This window comes from Arvicola amphibius, chromosome 12 (assembly GCF_903992535.2).
Source record: "Arvicola amphibius chromosome 12, mArvAmp1.2, whole genome shotgun sequence".
NCBI lineage: Eukaryota > Metazoa > Chordata > Mammalia > Rodentia > Cricetidae > Arvicola > Arvicola amphibius.
In genome coordinates this window covers 94,509,885-94,524,634 of record NC_052058.2, presented here as the reverse complement: position 1 = coordinate 94,524,634, position 14,750 = coordinate 94,509,885, and the positions used below count along the sequence as shown (strand labels likewise).

General features: G+C 44.7%; 1 protein-coding gene across 2 annotated transcripts in view; it reads left to right on the top strand.

Moving 5' to 3' along the window:
• The first annotated feature begins 11,540 nt into the window (after positions 1-11,540).
• The window catches only part of Slc35f5 (solute carrier family 35 member F5), a 37,030-nt gene continuing 33,820 nt past the window's right edge, over positions 11,541-14,750 (top strand). For both annotated transcript variants that reach the window (XR_005287741.1, XM_038350035.1), the window contains exons 1-3: positions 11,541-11,807; positions 12,809-12,899; positions 13,028-13,169. Coding sequence is in view for 1 of the 2 variants with exons in the window: in XM_038350035.1 (XP_038205963.1) it covers positions 11,768-11,807; positions 12,809-12,899; positions 13,028-13,169 (273 nt within the window). In the remaining variant the exon portion in view is untranslated. The remainder of the gene's footprint in view (positions 11,808-12,808; positions 12,900-13,027; positions 13,170-14,750) is intronic.

Below are 14,750 nucleotides of genomic sequence, written 5' to 3'. Positions count from 1 at the left end.
AACAAGACGCTGGCCCTGACACTCACGAGAGAGCTACCCTGTCCCGCTCTAGAGAGATGGCCCTCTCCCTCATCACTGGCCTGGGAGAACTGGCACTGATAGCACAGGTTTAGAACATCTGGCTCCACCCTTTGCCTAAGGGGAGCAGCCCCAGGGACCAGCTTAGCTGTCACTCAGGCCCACATCCAGAGCCTTGGGTTGGCCCACCCTAGCATCTACCCTATCTAGGACCTGCTGGAGCCTGTGAAGAGACTGGCCCTGTGGAATGATACCTGCAGGATCTCCATGACTCGGGATGGCTACCGGATAGCTGAAAGAGTATCGGTGAGGGTCCAGTGATGATGGTGGGCCAGAAACCAGAGACCTTGAACCAATGACTCGTCACAATGAACATTTGCAAGTAAGCTGATTGGACATAAGGGTGTACTGTATGACACACGCAGCTCCTAATGCCACTATTATGAATGAAGGGGTGTTGGAGAGGTGGGAAAGACAAAGTAGCAAAGAGGTTTGTTGTTCTTTGTTTTGTTTTTAATATTTCTTTTATTTTCTTTTGGGGGGATGTTGCAACAGTGGGGGACAGATATGGGAGGACTGGGAGATGAGCAGAATTAGGGTGCGTCGTGGCTAATCTTGGTTGTCAACTTGACTATATCTGGAATGAACTACAATCCAGAAATGGAGGAAACACTTGTGATATGGAACTTGAGGCAAGAAGGTAACAAGCCTTTGAACCAGACCTTGAGACTGGAAGACACACTCTTTTGATCTTGAGGCAGCATGACACAGGTATTTAATCCAGATATTGAGGTGGGAAGGTACACCTTAAATCTGGGCCACACCTTCTCCTGGAAGTCCATATAAGGACAATGGAAGGAGGAAGTGTTCATTCTTTACCTGCTTCCCTTGCAGCTGGGACACCCAGCCTCGTGGGCCTGAGCAACTGAGCAGCTACTAGGTTCTTGGACTTTTCATTCACAACTAGCCATTGCTGGACTGAAACATGTAAGTCATTCCAATATATATATGGAGGGAGAAAGAGAGAGAGAGAGAGAGAGAGAGAGAGAGAGAGAGAGAGAGAGAGAGAGAGAGAGAGAGAGAGAGAGAGAGAGAGACACACAGAGAGATTCATTACATAAGTTCTATGACTCTAAAGAACCCTGACTAATACAGGGTGCATGATGTGAAATGCCTAAAGACTCAATAAAGAAATTATGTTTAAAAAATCCCTACCTCTCCAGGCAGTGGTGGTGCACGCCTTTAATCCCTGCACTTGGGAGGTAGAGGCAGATTTTTGTGAGTTCAAGGCCAGCCTGGTCTTCAGAGTAAGTTCCAGGACAGGCTCCAAAGCTACAGAGAAACCCTGTCTCAAAAATCCAAAATAAACAAACAAACAAACAAAGTGAACTGTGAAAGCCAATACCAGAGGCTGTCCTCCAGACACCATACTCTTGCACCGCAGAATACACACATATACTACACATGAACACATACACACATGTACAAATACAGAAAGCCACAGTCACATCAGTAGATTAGAGATGGCCCCTTGTTTTTCCCTTCTGTCACTGAGGACTGGAGTCTAATGCTCCTCACTCTGGACCTCAGCTGTAGAGACTTGGTTGAGGGGTGGGACATGGCACAAATCTTATTCTGGTACTTCCAGAAGTAGACCTTACAAGGCTTGAAGCTTCCATGTAGTGTTTCAGGCCAGACCATAGGCTATGGCCATACTGTCATGCCAGGCCTCTACAGAGAGGCTGCAGTGAGATGCAAGCTCTGCAGAAGTCATGGAAGAGTCCACACCTCCTTAGACCTGTCACATTGTCATGTCCATGTAGATGCCTCCATTCATGGGTCCCTCCCTTCCCTTCCCTTCCTTGTTAACATCTTTGTTTGTGTGTTTATGCATGTGGATGTCACAGGACAGCCTGCAGGAGTCAGTTCTCTCCTTTCATCATGTGGGGATTCCAGATAGCAAACTCAGGTTGCCAGGCTTGGTAGCAAGTACTACCCCAACACCCTAGTCTTTATTTTTTATTCACCTAGACTACTTAATTATATTAATTAGCTAGAAACTTATCCTTCAAATATAGCCATCTGATGTTTAGAACTTTAAAAAGAAAATACATGAATGAGTTCTATGTGACTTATAATAAATAATCCATGACCTCAGACATTCTGGATATATTTTAATCTAGTCCTTTGCTCTTATTTCAGCCATCCCATCTCTTGCTAGGAATCATGTGGCGATGTCTCTAAATCTTTCTGCTATGACAACAGTTATCTTTAGTCACTTCCCTTTTTGTGGTATGACAGATTATCCCAGAGCTGAATTCAAACATTCAGTATTTACTTAATTCTATAATGTATACAAGGAATCTAATAATCAATTTTTAGTGCATCTGAAGAGATACTACTTTTAAACATTGAGAGATTCAATTATTTTGTTACGAGAAAAAATATGGATAAAATATGCTTTTAAAGTATTAGGGCTTGGGAGATGGTTCCAGTTGGTATAGGGTGTATTTTGAAAGCATGCACACCTGAGTTTGGGTCCTAGAATCCACACGAAGCTGGACGTGGTGGTGTGTACCTATAAACACAGAGCTGGGGGACAGAGACACACAGATCCCCAGAGCTTGCTGGACAGTCTAGGCAAATTGGCAAGTTTTGGTTCAGTAAGGTACCATGTATCTAAATTAATTAATTAGGAGAGTGATTAAAGAGACCTCTGGACTCTTCAGACACACATGCCCAAGTGTACATGGTCTGTGCATGTGCACATGACCTTGTACTCAAGCACATATACCACATACACAGTACAAAATAAAGTAAAATAATAAAAGTAGAGCTATATAAGGGTTATTCTTTGATCTAAACTCCAAGGAATGTGTGTTGTTTTAAATGCAAAATTAGAAATGCAGGAACAGTTAAAATGAAGGGAACAGAAATGCCCTGGGACCTGGTGGGAAGGCCAACCACCCTGGAACGGAAGGTTCTGGCTGGGAACACAGGATTGGGATCAGTTTCTTGGCAAGTCAACTCTGAGGCTGCAGAGATTAGATTTCAGAATAGCATCTGTGTCCTTCACCTCAGCTGCCAAAGGCTCGGCTGCTAACCAGTAGCTGGTGTATTTATTTCTGGAAAAAGTCCAGGAGTGTGATTAATGCTGGAAAAGAACTATAAGAGTTTGGCCAAAGGCAAGATTCTGGGAGCGAGAATTTAAATGGATGACCAGGAAAAGAAAGTAGTAAATGAAGAGACAGGATTCTATTTATTCAGTGAACAAGTATTTATTGAATGTCTCTAGGTACCAGTGTGAGCTAGGTACTGACTACAGAGAACAATGCTCTTCCTCAAGCACTATTAGAAGAGCCAAGGGTGATGGCACATGCTGGCGATCTCAGCTTTTAAAAGTAGAGTCAGGAAAAACAGAAGGTCAAGGCCATCCTTGGCTTCCAACTTTCTAAATAACTGGAAATGTAGTTCAGTTGGTAGAGTGCCTGCAGAGCACACACAAAGCCCTGGGTTCAATTCCCAGTACCTCATAAATGACGTGTGGCAGCACATGCCTGTAATCTCCCCACTCGGGAAGTGGAGTCAGGGAGATCAGTGGTTCAAAGGTTTCCTCGGCTACATAGCCAGTTCAAGGCCACCCACTGTATGAATTCAACTATTTTAGATGTCTCACAGAAGTAAAATTATGCAGTACCTGTCTGTCCATGTCTAAATTACCTAATATTTTCAGCTTCACTTATGTCATAAAGGGCGAAATTCTCTATTAAAGGAATACTGCTGTTTTTAAAGGCTACTGCTGTGGGATGTCTTTATGCTGTGAATATGTGTTGCTCTCATTGGCTGATAAATAAAGCTGCTTTGGCCTATGGCAAGGCAGGATAGAGCCAGAGGGGAAATCTAAGCAGAGATGCAGGAGAAGATCCAGCTGCTCAAGGAACAACACGCCAGCAGACTGGTAATGCCACAACCATATGACAATACAGATTAATAGAAATAGGTTAGTTTAAATGTAAGACCTAGTTAGTAATAAGCCTGAGCCACTGGCCAAACATTTATAGTTAATATTAAGCCTCTGAGTGTTTGTTTTAAAAGGTGTTGCAGTACCAGATGGGATGAAAAGCCTCCTTTTACAAGCTACTATCCCGCTCTGTATACAGGCACCCAGTATCCTTATGTATTTGTTGATGGAGAAGTTGATCACACATCTTAGCTGTTGTGAATAAAACTTGAATTAACACAAGAGTGAAAACAAAATGATTCCACTGCTTTTGGAGGTTTCACACAGTAATGGACTGACTATGGGATCATATCATAATTCTAATTTAAAAGTTCTGAGGAACCTAAATTCTATCTCCCATAAGACTTTCATCTGTTTACACTCTCAATAATGATGTATAAGAGCTTCCTTCTTGGGGCTGGAGAGATGGCTCAGAGGTTAAGAGCATTGCCTGCTCTTCCAAAAGGTCCTGAGTTCAATTCCCAGTAACCACATGGTGGCTCACAACCTGGTGCCCTCTTCTGGCCTGCAGGCATACAGACAGAATATTGTATACATAATATATATCTATATCTATATCTAGATAGATAGATAGATAGATAGATAGATAGATAGATAGATAGATAGAGGGGGGCTTCCTTCTTGCCAGGTGGTGGTGGTGGCGGCACATACCTTTAATCTTAGTATTCAGGAATCAAAGACAGGCAGATCTCTATGAGTTTGAGGAGAGCCTGCCTCTACAGAGTGAGTTCTGGGACAGGCTCCAAAGCTACAGAGAGACAGTTTAGAAAAACAAAACAAAACAGAACAAACAAAAAAAGGGCTTCCTTCTCTGTACAGTCCCAAAGTTGCCTTCTTTTCAAAAAAATTCATTTGATGTATATGATGAGTGTTTTTCCTGCATGTATGAAAGTATACCACATGCTTACAGTGCCCATGGAGGCCAAGAGGGTATCAGATCCCCTAGAACTGGAGTTCCAGATGGCTGTGAGCTGCCATGTGGGTGCTGGGAACCAAACCTGGGTCCTCTGGAAGAGCATTAGTGCTCTTACCTGTTGAAACATATCTTGAGACTCCATTTTGTCTTTTCATATTAACTATTTGATGTATATGAAGTGCTATCTTACTGGGATCTTGCTTATTTATTTTTCCAGGATAGGAACACACATGCTTTAGTATATGTGTAGATACCAGCAGAGTTTCTGGGAGCCAGTAGTTACCACTTCACACAATATTTTTGAGACAGGGCCTCTTATTTCTGCCATGGTAAGTACTCCAGGCTAGCTGGCCTCCCAGCTCCCTGATGATTCTCTTTTCTGTGCTGGGATTACAGACACTTGCCATCCTATCTGGCTTTTTACAGGGTTTCTTGTGATTAAACTCAGGTTGTCCGGCGTTTGTGGCAAGTACTTTTACGTGCTGAGCCACTGCTCTGGCCCTTACCTGCTTTCAATTGTATTTCCCTAATGGTTAGTGGTTTTGAGAATTTTTTCATATATCTGTTTGGCATTTATGTGTCTTGAGAAATGTCTATTTGTCGTCTTTAGCTCAGCAAATACCACCCTGACTTGATAGTAAGTTTTGTTGGTATGACTTCCTTGAGGCCAAGTCCAAGGGTGCTCCCACAATATCACCATGCTGCTCAACGTTGAGTGGACACTTGGTAAAGTCTGCTCTACTTGTCTCAGCAGCTGGGCACGGAACTGCACTGGCAGGAAGCATGCCTACAAGTGCTCATCTCTTACTCCAAATCCTGTAGGTTCTCACCGCGTACAGATTTCATCTCTAAACTCTGTTTTCGCATTTCTAGAGTACACTTTGGCCTCCCCAGGGATCACCTGACCAAGCTGATTTTCATTTGCTTTCCTGCAAACCCAGTCTGCTCTGCCAAACCAGTTTTATGACTCTTTGGCCACACCTTTTCTTCTTCCTCAGACATTTTTTACTGACTTAAAAAACCACGTTCACCTTTACTAACATTGTGTCTCCATCGTTAAAGTCAAGCCAAGGCTGGTGAGGTTGCTCCGTGATTGTTGCGTAAACCCTTTTCCTGGGGAGACACAGCATAAGCACACATATCTACTCGTGCCAGATAGGGAACCAAAAATTGGTCAAAGTAATTATTCTATAAAAGCCCAGCTTGGTGAAACAATGAGATATTGGGGTTATTTATACGATATGAGTGAGGTGTTACTTACAGGATTAGAGAACACCCATTAAGAAGCCCACGTCAATGTGTTGACCACTCACAGAAGCTGCAGCCCCGGAGGTCTCAGCAGGACTTGCAGGCAGCTCAACAGGTCCCAGCTCAGCAGCTCAGGGGTCAGTCTTCTCCCCCAGCTGTTGTTTACTGCTTCTCTAACCTTGAGGAGGGGCATTCCTGATTTCCTGTAAGCTTGGTCTTCCCCAGACAGGAGAGGTGTGTTTACTTCCTGAGTCTCCTGAATCTCTCCCCCACTTCCTGCTGGGAATATTTCTACTTGGAGGAAATTTCTATACAGCAATGGTAAAACACTTGGGCAGCATGCTTAAGGCCCTAGGTTCAAGTCCCAGAAACACACACACACACACACACACACACACACACACACACCAAGTTCATATACAGAAACATATCTTGCACTGCTTAGAGATACCTAGTCTATGTACCTATGCACTGTGTGTGTGCACGCACATATACATTACACACACACACACACACACACACACACACACACACTTACAATGGCATTTTATCCAGCCATAAAGGATGAAATCATGTCATTTTTAGGGAAGCAGATGAGCCTGAGGAACTTCATTTGAAGTGAAGTGAGTCAGACTCATAAAGACAAGAATCACGTTTTCTCTTACTGTGGAAGTTAAAATAAAATATTTGTATGCAAGATGTGAATGTGAGAGGGAGACTATGGAGGGGGGAAAGGTGGTACAAGAAAGGGTAAGGACCGGCGAAGTGAGCAAAGTAGAGAGACACAGATCTAGATCTGAAAAACCCACAGGCTTACTTCTCCAGCTCGCCCAGAAACTTCCAGAACTGAGGGCTTTACTGCGTACAATTACGATTCATACTCTAGGTGTCTGAGAACCGCCCAAGTTTATGGAGTCTCTCGCAGCATGTCATTTACCCATATAATGCAATACGTTTCATGTTTTAAAAGAAATATCATATAAACAATGCACATGTTTTGTAAAGATAGGTGATTTTTATTTAATCATACCTCAGAAGCAAATCAAATAAAATGGCAATTCTCTAGTCAGTCATGTGCCCAGCATGCCAGGCAGGTACTGCAGAAAGTATGACGTCACAAGTCGACACAGGGGAGAGGCTGAATGTGCTGACAGATCCTAGCCAGGACCCATATAGAAACAAGACTGACCCATCACCTCTGCACCAACCAGAACATACAGTAACAGTACCTGCAACAAATCAATGCCAGGAGGCCAGGAGTTAACAAATTAACTGCCAGCTTCCCTACATGTTTCATGTCCACTTAGACAAGACTAGAGAAGGTCAATTACACACTCCTGGCCAACTTGTTTATATGCTTACTTTTAATAACTGGCATCCAACTAATGGCATCCCTGGTTTAGAGAGCATACCTGCATCTTTTCCCACTCCCACTAAAGCTTTCTCCCTGCCTTGCTTGGTTTGAGTCACTGCCAAATACAGGTGATGCTGGCTGGCTGACTGGCTGGAGCAAGCCTAAATACAAGTGGACCCTTTGGCATTCCTGGGGGTCTGGTCCCATTCATATAACAAACTCTGAGGATACTTAAGTCCCACACATATGTATTATTGCACAAAGTTCCCTTCACCTTCTTTAAATAATTTCTCTATTATTTATAGTATTTAATACAAAGTAAATGCGGTGTAGTTTTTCTGGATTTGTGTGTGCAGGTCATGAATGTACAATCACTTGTGCTCACAGGCGTGTGTGTGTGTGTGTGTGTGTGTGTATTTACATGGAGGTTGGAGGACTATTTTGGGTCTTATTCCCCAGGTGGAACCTTCTTTTATTTTATCTTCTGTGTATGAATGTTCTGCCTGTATGAATTTATATGAACCAAGTGCATGCCTGGTATTTATGGAAGCCAGAAGAGAATGTTTGATACCTTGAAACTGGCGCGGGAATTGAACCTAGAAATACCTTGAAACCATGTGGGTGCTGGGAATTGAACCTAGATCCTCTGGGAAAGCAATAGCTTCCACTGAGCTGTCTCTCCAGTTCCCCATTTAGTTCTTTGACACAGGGTCTTTTACTGGTCTGGAACATGCCTAATGGGTTATGCTGGCTGACCAGAGACCCACAGGGATCTGTCTCTGCCTTCCCAGCACTATGATTATAAGTGTGCTACCTTAGCCTTTTCTTTTTTAAATGTGGGTTCTGGGGGATAGAACTTGGGTCCTCGTGCTTGCATACATGACAGGTAGTTTTGCTCACTAACCTATCTTTCTAGCAATATAAACAGTTTTCGTATCACATTGTTTAAGTGAAGGTGACAAGAATGTTCTTCACATGTTCAATACAGGTGCCCGTTTTCTGACCATTTTCTATCTGTGACTAGTTAAATCCAGGGCATATAACCTACAGATACAAGGATAGTCAATATCTCTGCTTCTTTACATTTAGGTGTTCACTTATTTCCAATGTCTAAGAGCAGAATCATCTGTAATTTCCTAGGCCTCAAACTTAAATTATAGCTTTTGAGAGAGACTGACGTAGTTGAGAATCAGGGAGGGACTAGGCTGGACACACATGAATTTCATTTTTTTTTAAATATTTATTTATTTATTATGCATACAATATTCTGTCTGTGTGTATGTCTGCAGGCCAGAAGAGGGCACCAGATCTCATTACAGATGGTTATGAGCCACCATGTGGTTGCCGGGAATTGAACTCAGGACCTTTGGAAGAGCAGGCAATGCTCTTAACCACTGAGCCATCTCTCCAGCCCATGAATTTCATTTTTTATGGCACAAATACTTTGGGGGGATTGCATTCACTAGACTGTACTTTTGGGGATGTTTTAAAAGGTGTCACAGTCAATATCTCATGGATCTTAATCAACTATAATCGATTTCATAGGGCCTTTTAGAGAGATCAGCTCTAAGGAGTGAAAAGGAAATTAATAAAGAGATCAAACCTGTGAAACTAGAAAAAGAGCTACAAGCAGAATGGAGACAGGAAAGGAACTATTTACACTGAAATGATCAAGAAGCAGTAGGATGCTCAAGTTCATTTAAGGAATATTGATTACCAGCTCATTGATTGGTGCTATTTTGTACACGGTGGAGAGCAGAACAAAAATCCTTGCTGTTGTGGGATTAATATTTGAAAGCATGCCAATGAGATTTGGGGAGAAGGGAAAGGCAATGACATATGTTTCTAAGACTTATCTGCCATATAATTAAGAGATGGAACTGGTCAGGAACGGGTGGTATATGCATGGTGGTGCCAGTTATTATATAGAAGGAAGGTCCCCTCGAGCCCAGCAGTTTGAGAATAGCTGTTGGCAGATGTTAGAAATGGTAGTGACCTTGCCTAGCATATGCAAGCTCTAAGTTTGATCTCTGAGTCTTTGAGGGAAACAAAGAAACAAACAATCATCATTCTCTGTCTTACTGCTCTGAGAAAGGATCTCTTACTGAACTGGAAGAGTCTGGCAACCAGCAAGCAGTGATCCTCCTGTCTGTCTCCCATAGTGCTAGGGTTACAAATGTGAACATGACCAAACCCAGCTCTGTACATGGGTGCTAGGGATCTGAATCCAGGGCCTCATGCATAGTAAGGACTTTTTTACCCACTGAATGTTCTCTTCTGCTCCAGCAACAAGTTTCTCCATGACTGGGAAGTGTTTACTGCCTATCATTTATGAGAATCTGAGCAGGTAACAATGTTTGCCTTATTTTAGTCACTAGACTATGTAAACAAAAAGTTTAAAGAGAAGGGATGAACTACATTATGACTACATGAGCAAGAAAATTTTATTTCTTTGTCTCATTTGATAAAAATGTTAATAATGCAATTCTGGTTATGAAAGCCTTAAGTCCCGTGTTTGTTTTCTAAATACAAATCAGGATGCTGGCCAACTTTTCTTTCTTATGGGAGTTTCAAGGTACTCTGAAGCATGATTACTAAAAGCTCAGGGACTGAAATTAGGGTTCAACCTAAAGATCTGAAAAGCAAAGCAGCCAGCTTTTATCTCAACCCCAGTTCGAAAAAAAGCAATCCTTCCTCCAGGAATCTCAGATTGAGACTGTGACTGAGAGCTGTCTCTCCTGTTTTATAATCCTTTTAGGGCTGGGATTAAAGGCATGCGCCACCCAGCTGGCTTCTATGGCAATTAGTGTGGCCACTGGGATGAAAGGTGTGTGTTACCACTGCCTGGTCTGTAAGGTTGACCAGTGGGGACTGTTTTACTGTCAGATCCCCAGGCAAACTTTATTAAAATACAATTGCAATGCTACTTCAATACTTAAAAATAAAAACAAAACCCCATTCTTTAGTTAGGCTAGCATTTGTAGCGTTTTTCCTATGTGCCAAAGGTTGACCCGAACCCTATCTATTAGCTAATTTATTTAGTGTAAACACACACACACACACACACACACACACACACACACACACACACAGCGAGGCACTGACATGATCCTTTGCCTTTTTGGATGAGGAAAACGAGGGTCAGGGAGATGAGTAATTTGGTTTAGACAACTTCTAACTCCAAAAATGATGATCTAGTTTACGCACAAAACGATCCAGGAATTCAAAGCGTGCCAAGCCACTCAGCCTGTAGTTTTTAGGAAGGGATACCGGGAGTACGCTTCCTAAATTTTGGAGGAAATGCTACAGCCAACTTTCGCTTCAGGGTGTGGCTGTGGAGATGTCTGGCCGCTTCGTCAGGGCTGGACTCTCCCTTAGACACCTCCGCCCGCTTCCCTCCGCTCTCCTCACATCTCTCTTCCTTCGCGTCACCGTTACGTCTCCCTGTCAAAAGCCTGCTCGCTGCTGGAGTCCACATTAGCGCTACAGCAACCCGGAGAAGTACCCCTAGCTAGTCTGAAGTCGCGCCCAGCGTGACGTAACCCGTGCGCCTGGGGTCCTAGTGCAGGGGGGCGTGGCCGTAGGGGCTGACTGGGCCGGGGCGGGGCCTGCTCGGCTGCTGAGGGCGGGGCCCTGGGCTGACCACCCAGGCCTAGGGCAGGGACTGTCAACTGGGGGAGGGACCGGGATGGGTGTGTGGGCGGGGCTTAGCTGGGGGCCTAGCGTCTCCGGGATGGGGCCCAGAAGGGCTGGGGCGGTACCTTCCAGCCGGGGTTGGGCAGGTTCGCTGTCCAGGGGCGGCCGATTATCTTGCAGCGTTACCTAGCTAATTGATTGGGGGTGGGGTCTACAGTTGGGGTGGGGCCTGGCCGACTGCCGGACTGGGGGCGGGGCCTGCTGCTTGGCCAGCAGTGGGCAGGGCTTGTTTGGCCAGAAATGGGCGTGGCCTGTCTGGCTGACCGGCCGGAGGCGGGGCCTGGGCCTCGGCCGCAATCCGGGCCTCCAGGCCTGTCGCTGCCCGCGCAGTCCGGTGGTGGCCTGGGTCACTCCCCTCTGTCCCGGCCGAGAGCTGGCCTGACTGACAGCCGCTGCCCGGCGCCGAGGGCCAGCGCGGCTTCTGAAGTTGGGCTCGCGGCGCGGCGAGATGCCCGGGTGTCTGCGTGCGGTGTGAGGTGGCGGCGCTGGGTGGCGGGCCGGGCCGGGGCCGCTCATGGTGCCGCCACGACTCCAGCGAGGGGCAGGAAGGCCAGGTAGGCGGCGGGCGGGCGTCTGCGGTCACGGTGAACGGGTCAGAGTCCTCTAGCCCCTCGCGAAGCTGGCTACACGCTTGGTTTCCCCGTCTTTTCCTCACCAAGGGGAGGCTTCCCCGTCCCAGCTGTTTTCCGTCGTCCTCTGGGAGTGCAGCCGTGCTGTAGTGACCGGGCGGGTGGGGAGCCAGGACTATCATCGTCCTCACGTGAGCTGAGTGGAACCTCGCGCATCACTTCCTGTCAGCGAGCCAAATCCACTGGAGATGGGGCTGTGGACACTTTCTGGTGCACGCACGCGTGTCTAGACTGCCTGGGGGCGAATGTCCTGAAGGGAGAACCGAGGGAGTTCTGTTTACCAGACTTCGAAGATCTGTTTATGACACTCGTAAAAGTGCCATATGTTGAACGTTACTTTTTTGCCTGCCTGTTACCCAGGACCTCTTCGGGTGTAGTCTTTTGTGGGGGGGGGGGGGGTGCGGGGAAGGGCTTCAAACTCACGGTGTTTGACGGTAGCTAAGGGTAACCTTGAATCTCTTATCTTCCTGCCTTACCTGCACCTGCACGCTCCACCACACCTGATTTATGCAGTGCTGGGAATGAACTCAGGGCTTTGGCCTGTTAGGCAACCGTACTACTAACTGAACTACACCCCATCCTGTTCTTTTGTTTGTTGTTTTGTTGTTATTTTGTGATAAGGTCTTTTGTACCCCCCTTTGCTTGGCCTTGGGCTCACTAGGTATTCTGACTGACCTTGAACTTCTGATTTTCCTGCGCCCCCTTACTTCCCAAGTGCTGGGCTTATAGTTCTGTGCCATTTTGTCCAGTTTGGGAAGGGGTTGGGATGGAACCCAGCCTGTCGTGCATGCTAGGCCAGCATTCTGCTACTGAGCGACATGCCCAGAGTGTGCTTCATTTTGATCATCCTTGAAGGTGAAGAATGAAAAAGATGTGATCTTACACTGGAAATTTTCCTAAGCATGGTTTCTGTGATGTTGTTACAGGGGGTCTGAGTTCTGCACCTCCATTTAGACTGAGATCTGCCAGGTTTGCAGGCATTGCGTTTGAGAAGCTCAGAGAAGCCCTGGCAACAAGGTAAATTCTGCACTTTATCGTGAGCATTCGCTAGCAAGGGTCTCATGTTTCTTTGTACCAGATTTCTGATTTTCGTGTGGTTCTTTTTAAAGGGACTCTAATGAGATCTCTGTTTTCTAAATTAACAGACTGCAAATGGTTTGTGTGTTTATCATGAACCGTGTGAATTCCCAGAACAGTGGCTTCAGTCAGCGCAGGCGAATGGCCCTGGGGATAGTGATTCTCCTGCTGGTTGATGTGATTTGGGTGGCGTCTTCAGAGCTCACCTCGGTATGTATTTCTTTACCAGTGAGGTTACATTGTGATAGTGTTAACCAGTAGTATTTTGCTAGTGACGGGGTTGCATTAGGACAACAACCAGTGACAGCCTGTTGTATTTCTCCTTTATTGCCTCATGCATCTAAAATCAGTAGTATTTTAAGTGTTGTTGAATGCTTTGTTTATATTTGATACTATATTAGTGGCATTTCAAGTGAAAACTGGGATGATGCTCTTGGTTATTTCCTAAAGTTACAAAAGCTTTGTTTGTATACATGTTTGTGTCTCTATGTATGCCCTTGAGTGTACACATGCCCATAGGTGCTGGAGGGGCTTCTGAATCCCTGGAACTAAAGTTACAGGCAATTGTGGGCCACCCAACGTGGGTGCTGAGGATTAAATTCTGAAGAAACAGTAAACTCTTTGAACCATGGAGCCATTTCTACAGCCCTAACTGCAGTTTTCCTACATTTGTAGGGAGCATTGCCCAGGATATATTTTCTTACTGTGTAAAGATGTCTTTTAAAAATCAAAATTGAAATTATTTTTTCATAAATATTATTTTTCTAATGAGCAAACATTAAGGGAAAGTTTTTCACCATCTAGTAGAAGGTAGGGATACTTTGTGTCTGGGTGTGTAACTTAGTAGAGCACTTGCCACACACGAATAAATTTGAAAAGCAGAGTATTATTGGAAAAGTAAACATGAGTTATCCATCCAAGTTTCATGTACAAGTCACTGTTATTCATATTGGTGCATCCAATTTATTGCTGATTCACGCATTTTTATGGAATTCTCAGTGTATGATTGACTGAAGCTAAGCTTTGTGTTAATTGTTGTCTCCTTGGTAGTACTGCGGTACTTAGAGTTTGTAAGTCAATTTTACTGTGTATTTTTATACTTCTATTTGTTTAGTGATCTTAGTAAGAAGACAGTGTTTTTAAATAATATTTATATTTACTTATGTACTTATGTATTTAGAGTGTGTGTGTATGCATGTGCCATGACACCCGGTGGACAGCGTGTGCGCGTTAGTTCTCTCCCTCTGCTCTGTGGGTCCAGGGGATTAGATTCATACTGCCAGGCTTGGCAGCAGGTGCCGTCACCCGCTGGCCGTCCCGCTCTCACACTTTCCTTTTCAGAAATCCTCACAGAGGACTCAGATATTGCAGGATAGACCCAAGAGGAATCTCAAGTTTTTACAGGATAGGCTATTTGATATTCTGGATCTCAAGTCACAGCTCACTAAAGAGTTGGGGTTCTGTCTTGTGAGGAAGTAAATTTTTGCCCTTCTGGGATTAGGCTCTGGCGGAATGCCATAGGCCCCGTGTATTTCACTCAAAAACTCTGTGTAACCTTTTGTAATATTAACATCCCATAATTTTGCTTTAGAGGAATCTCCTTAATGTTTACAGGGTCCTAAACATAACTTTTAAATTTTGCAGTATTAAATTGTTTTGTTTATCAGGTAATAAGCTTTAGAACAAAGCTGGGCATGGTGGCACATGCCTTTAAATCACAGCACTCAGGAGGCGAGGCAGGTAGATCTCTGTGAGTTCTCAGGCCAGTGTGGTCTAGTAGTCAGTTCCAGC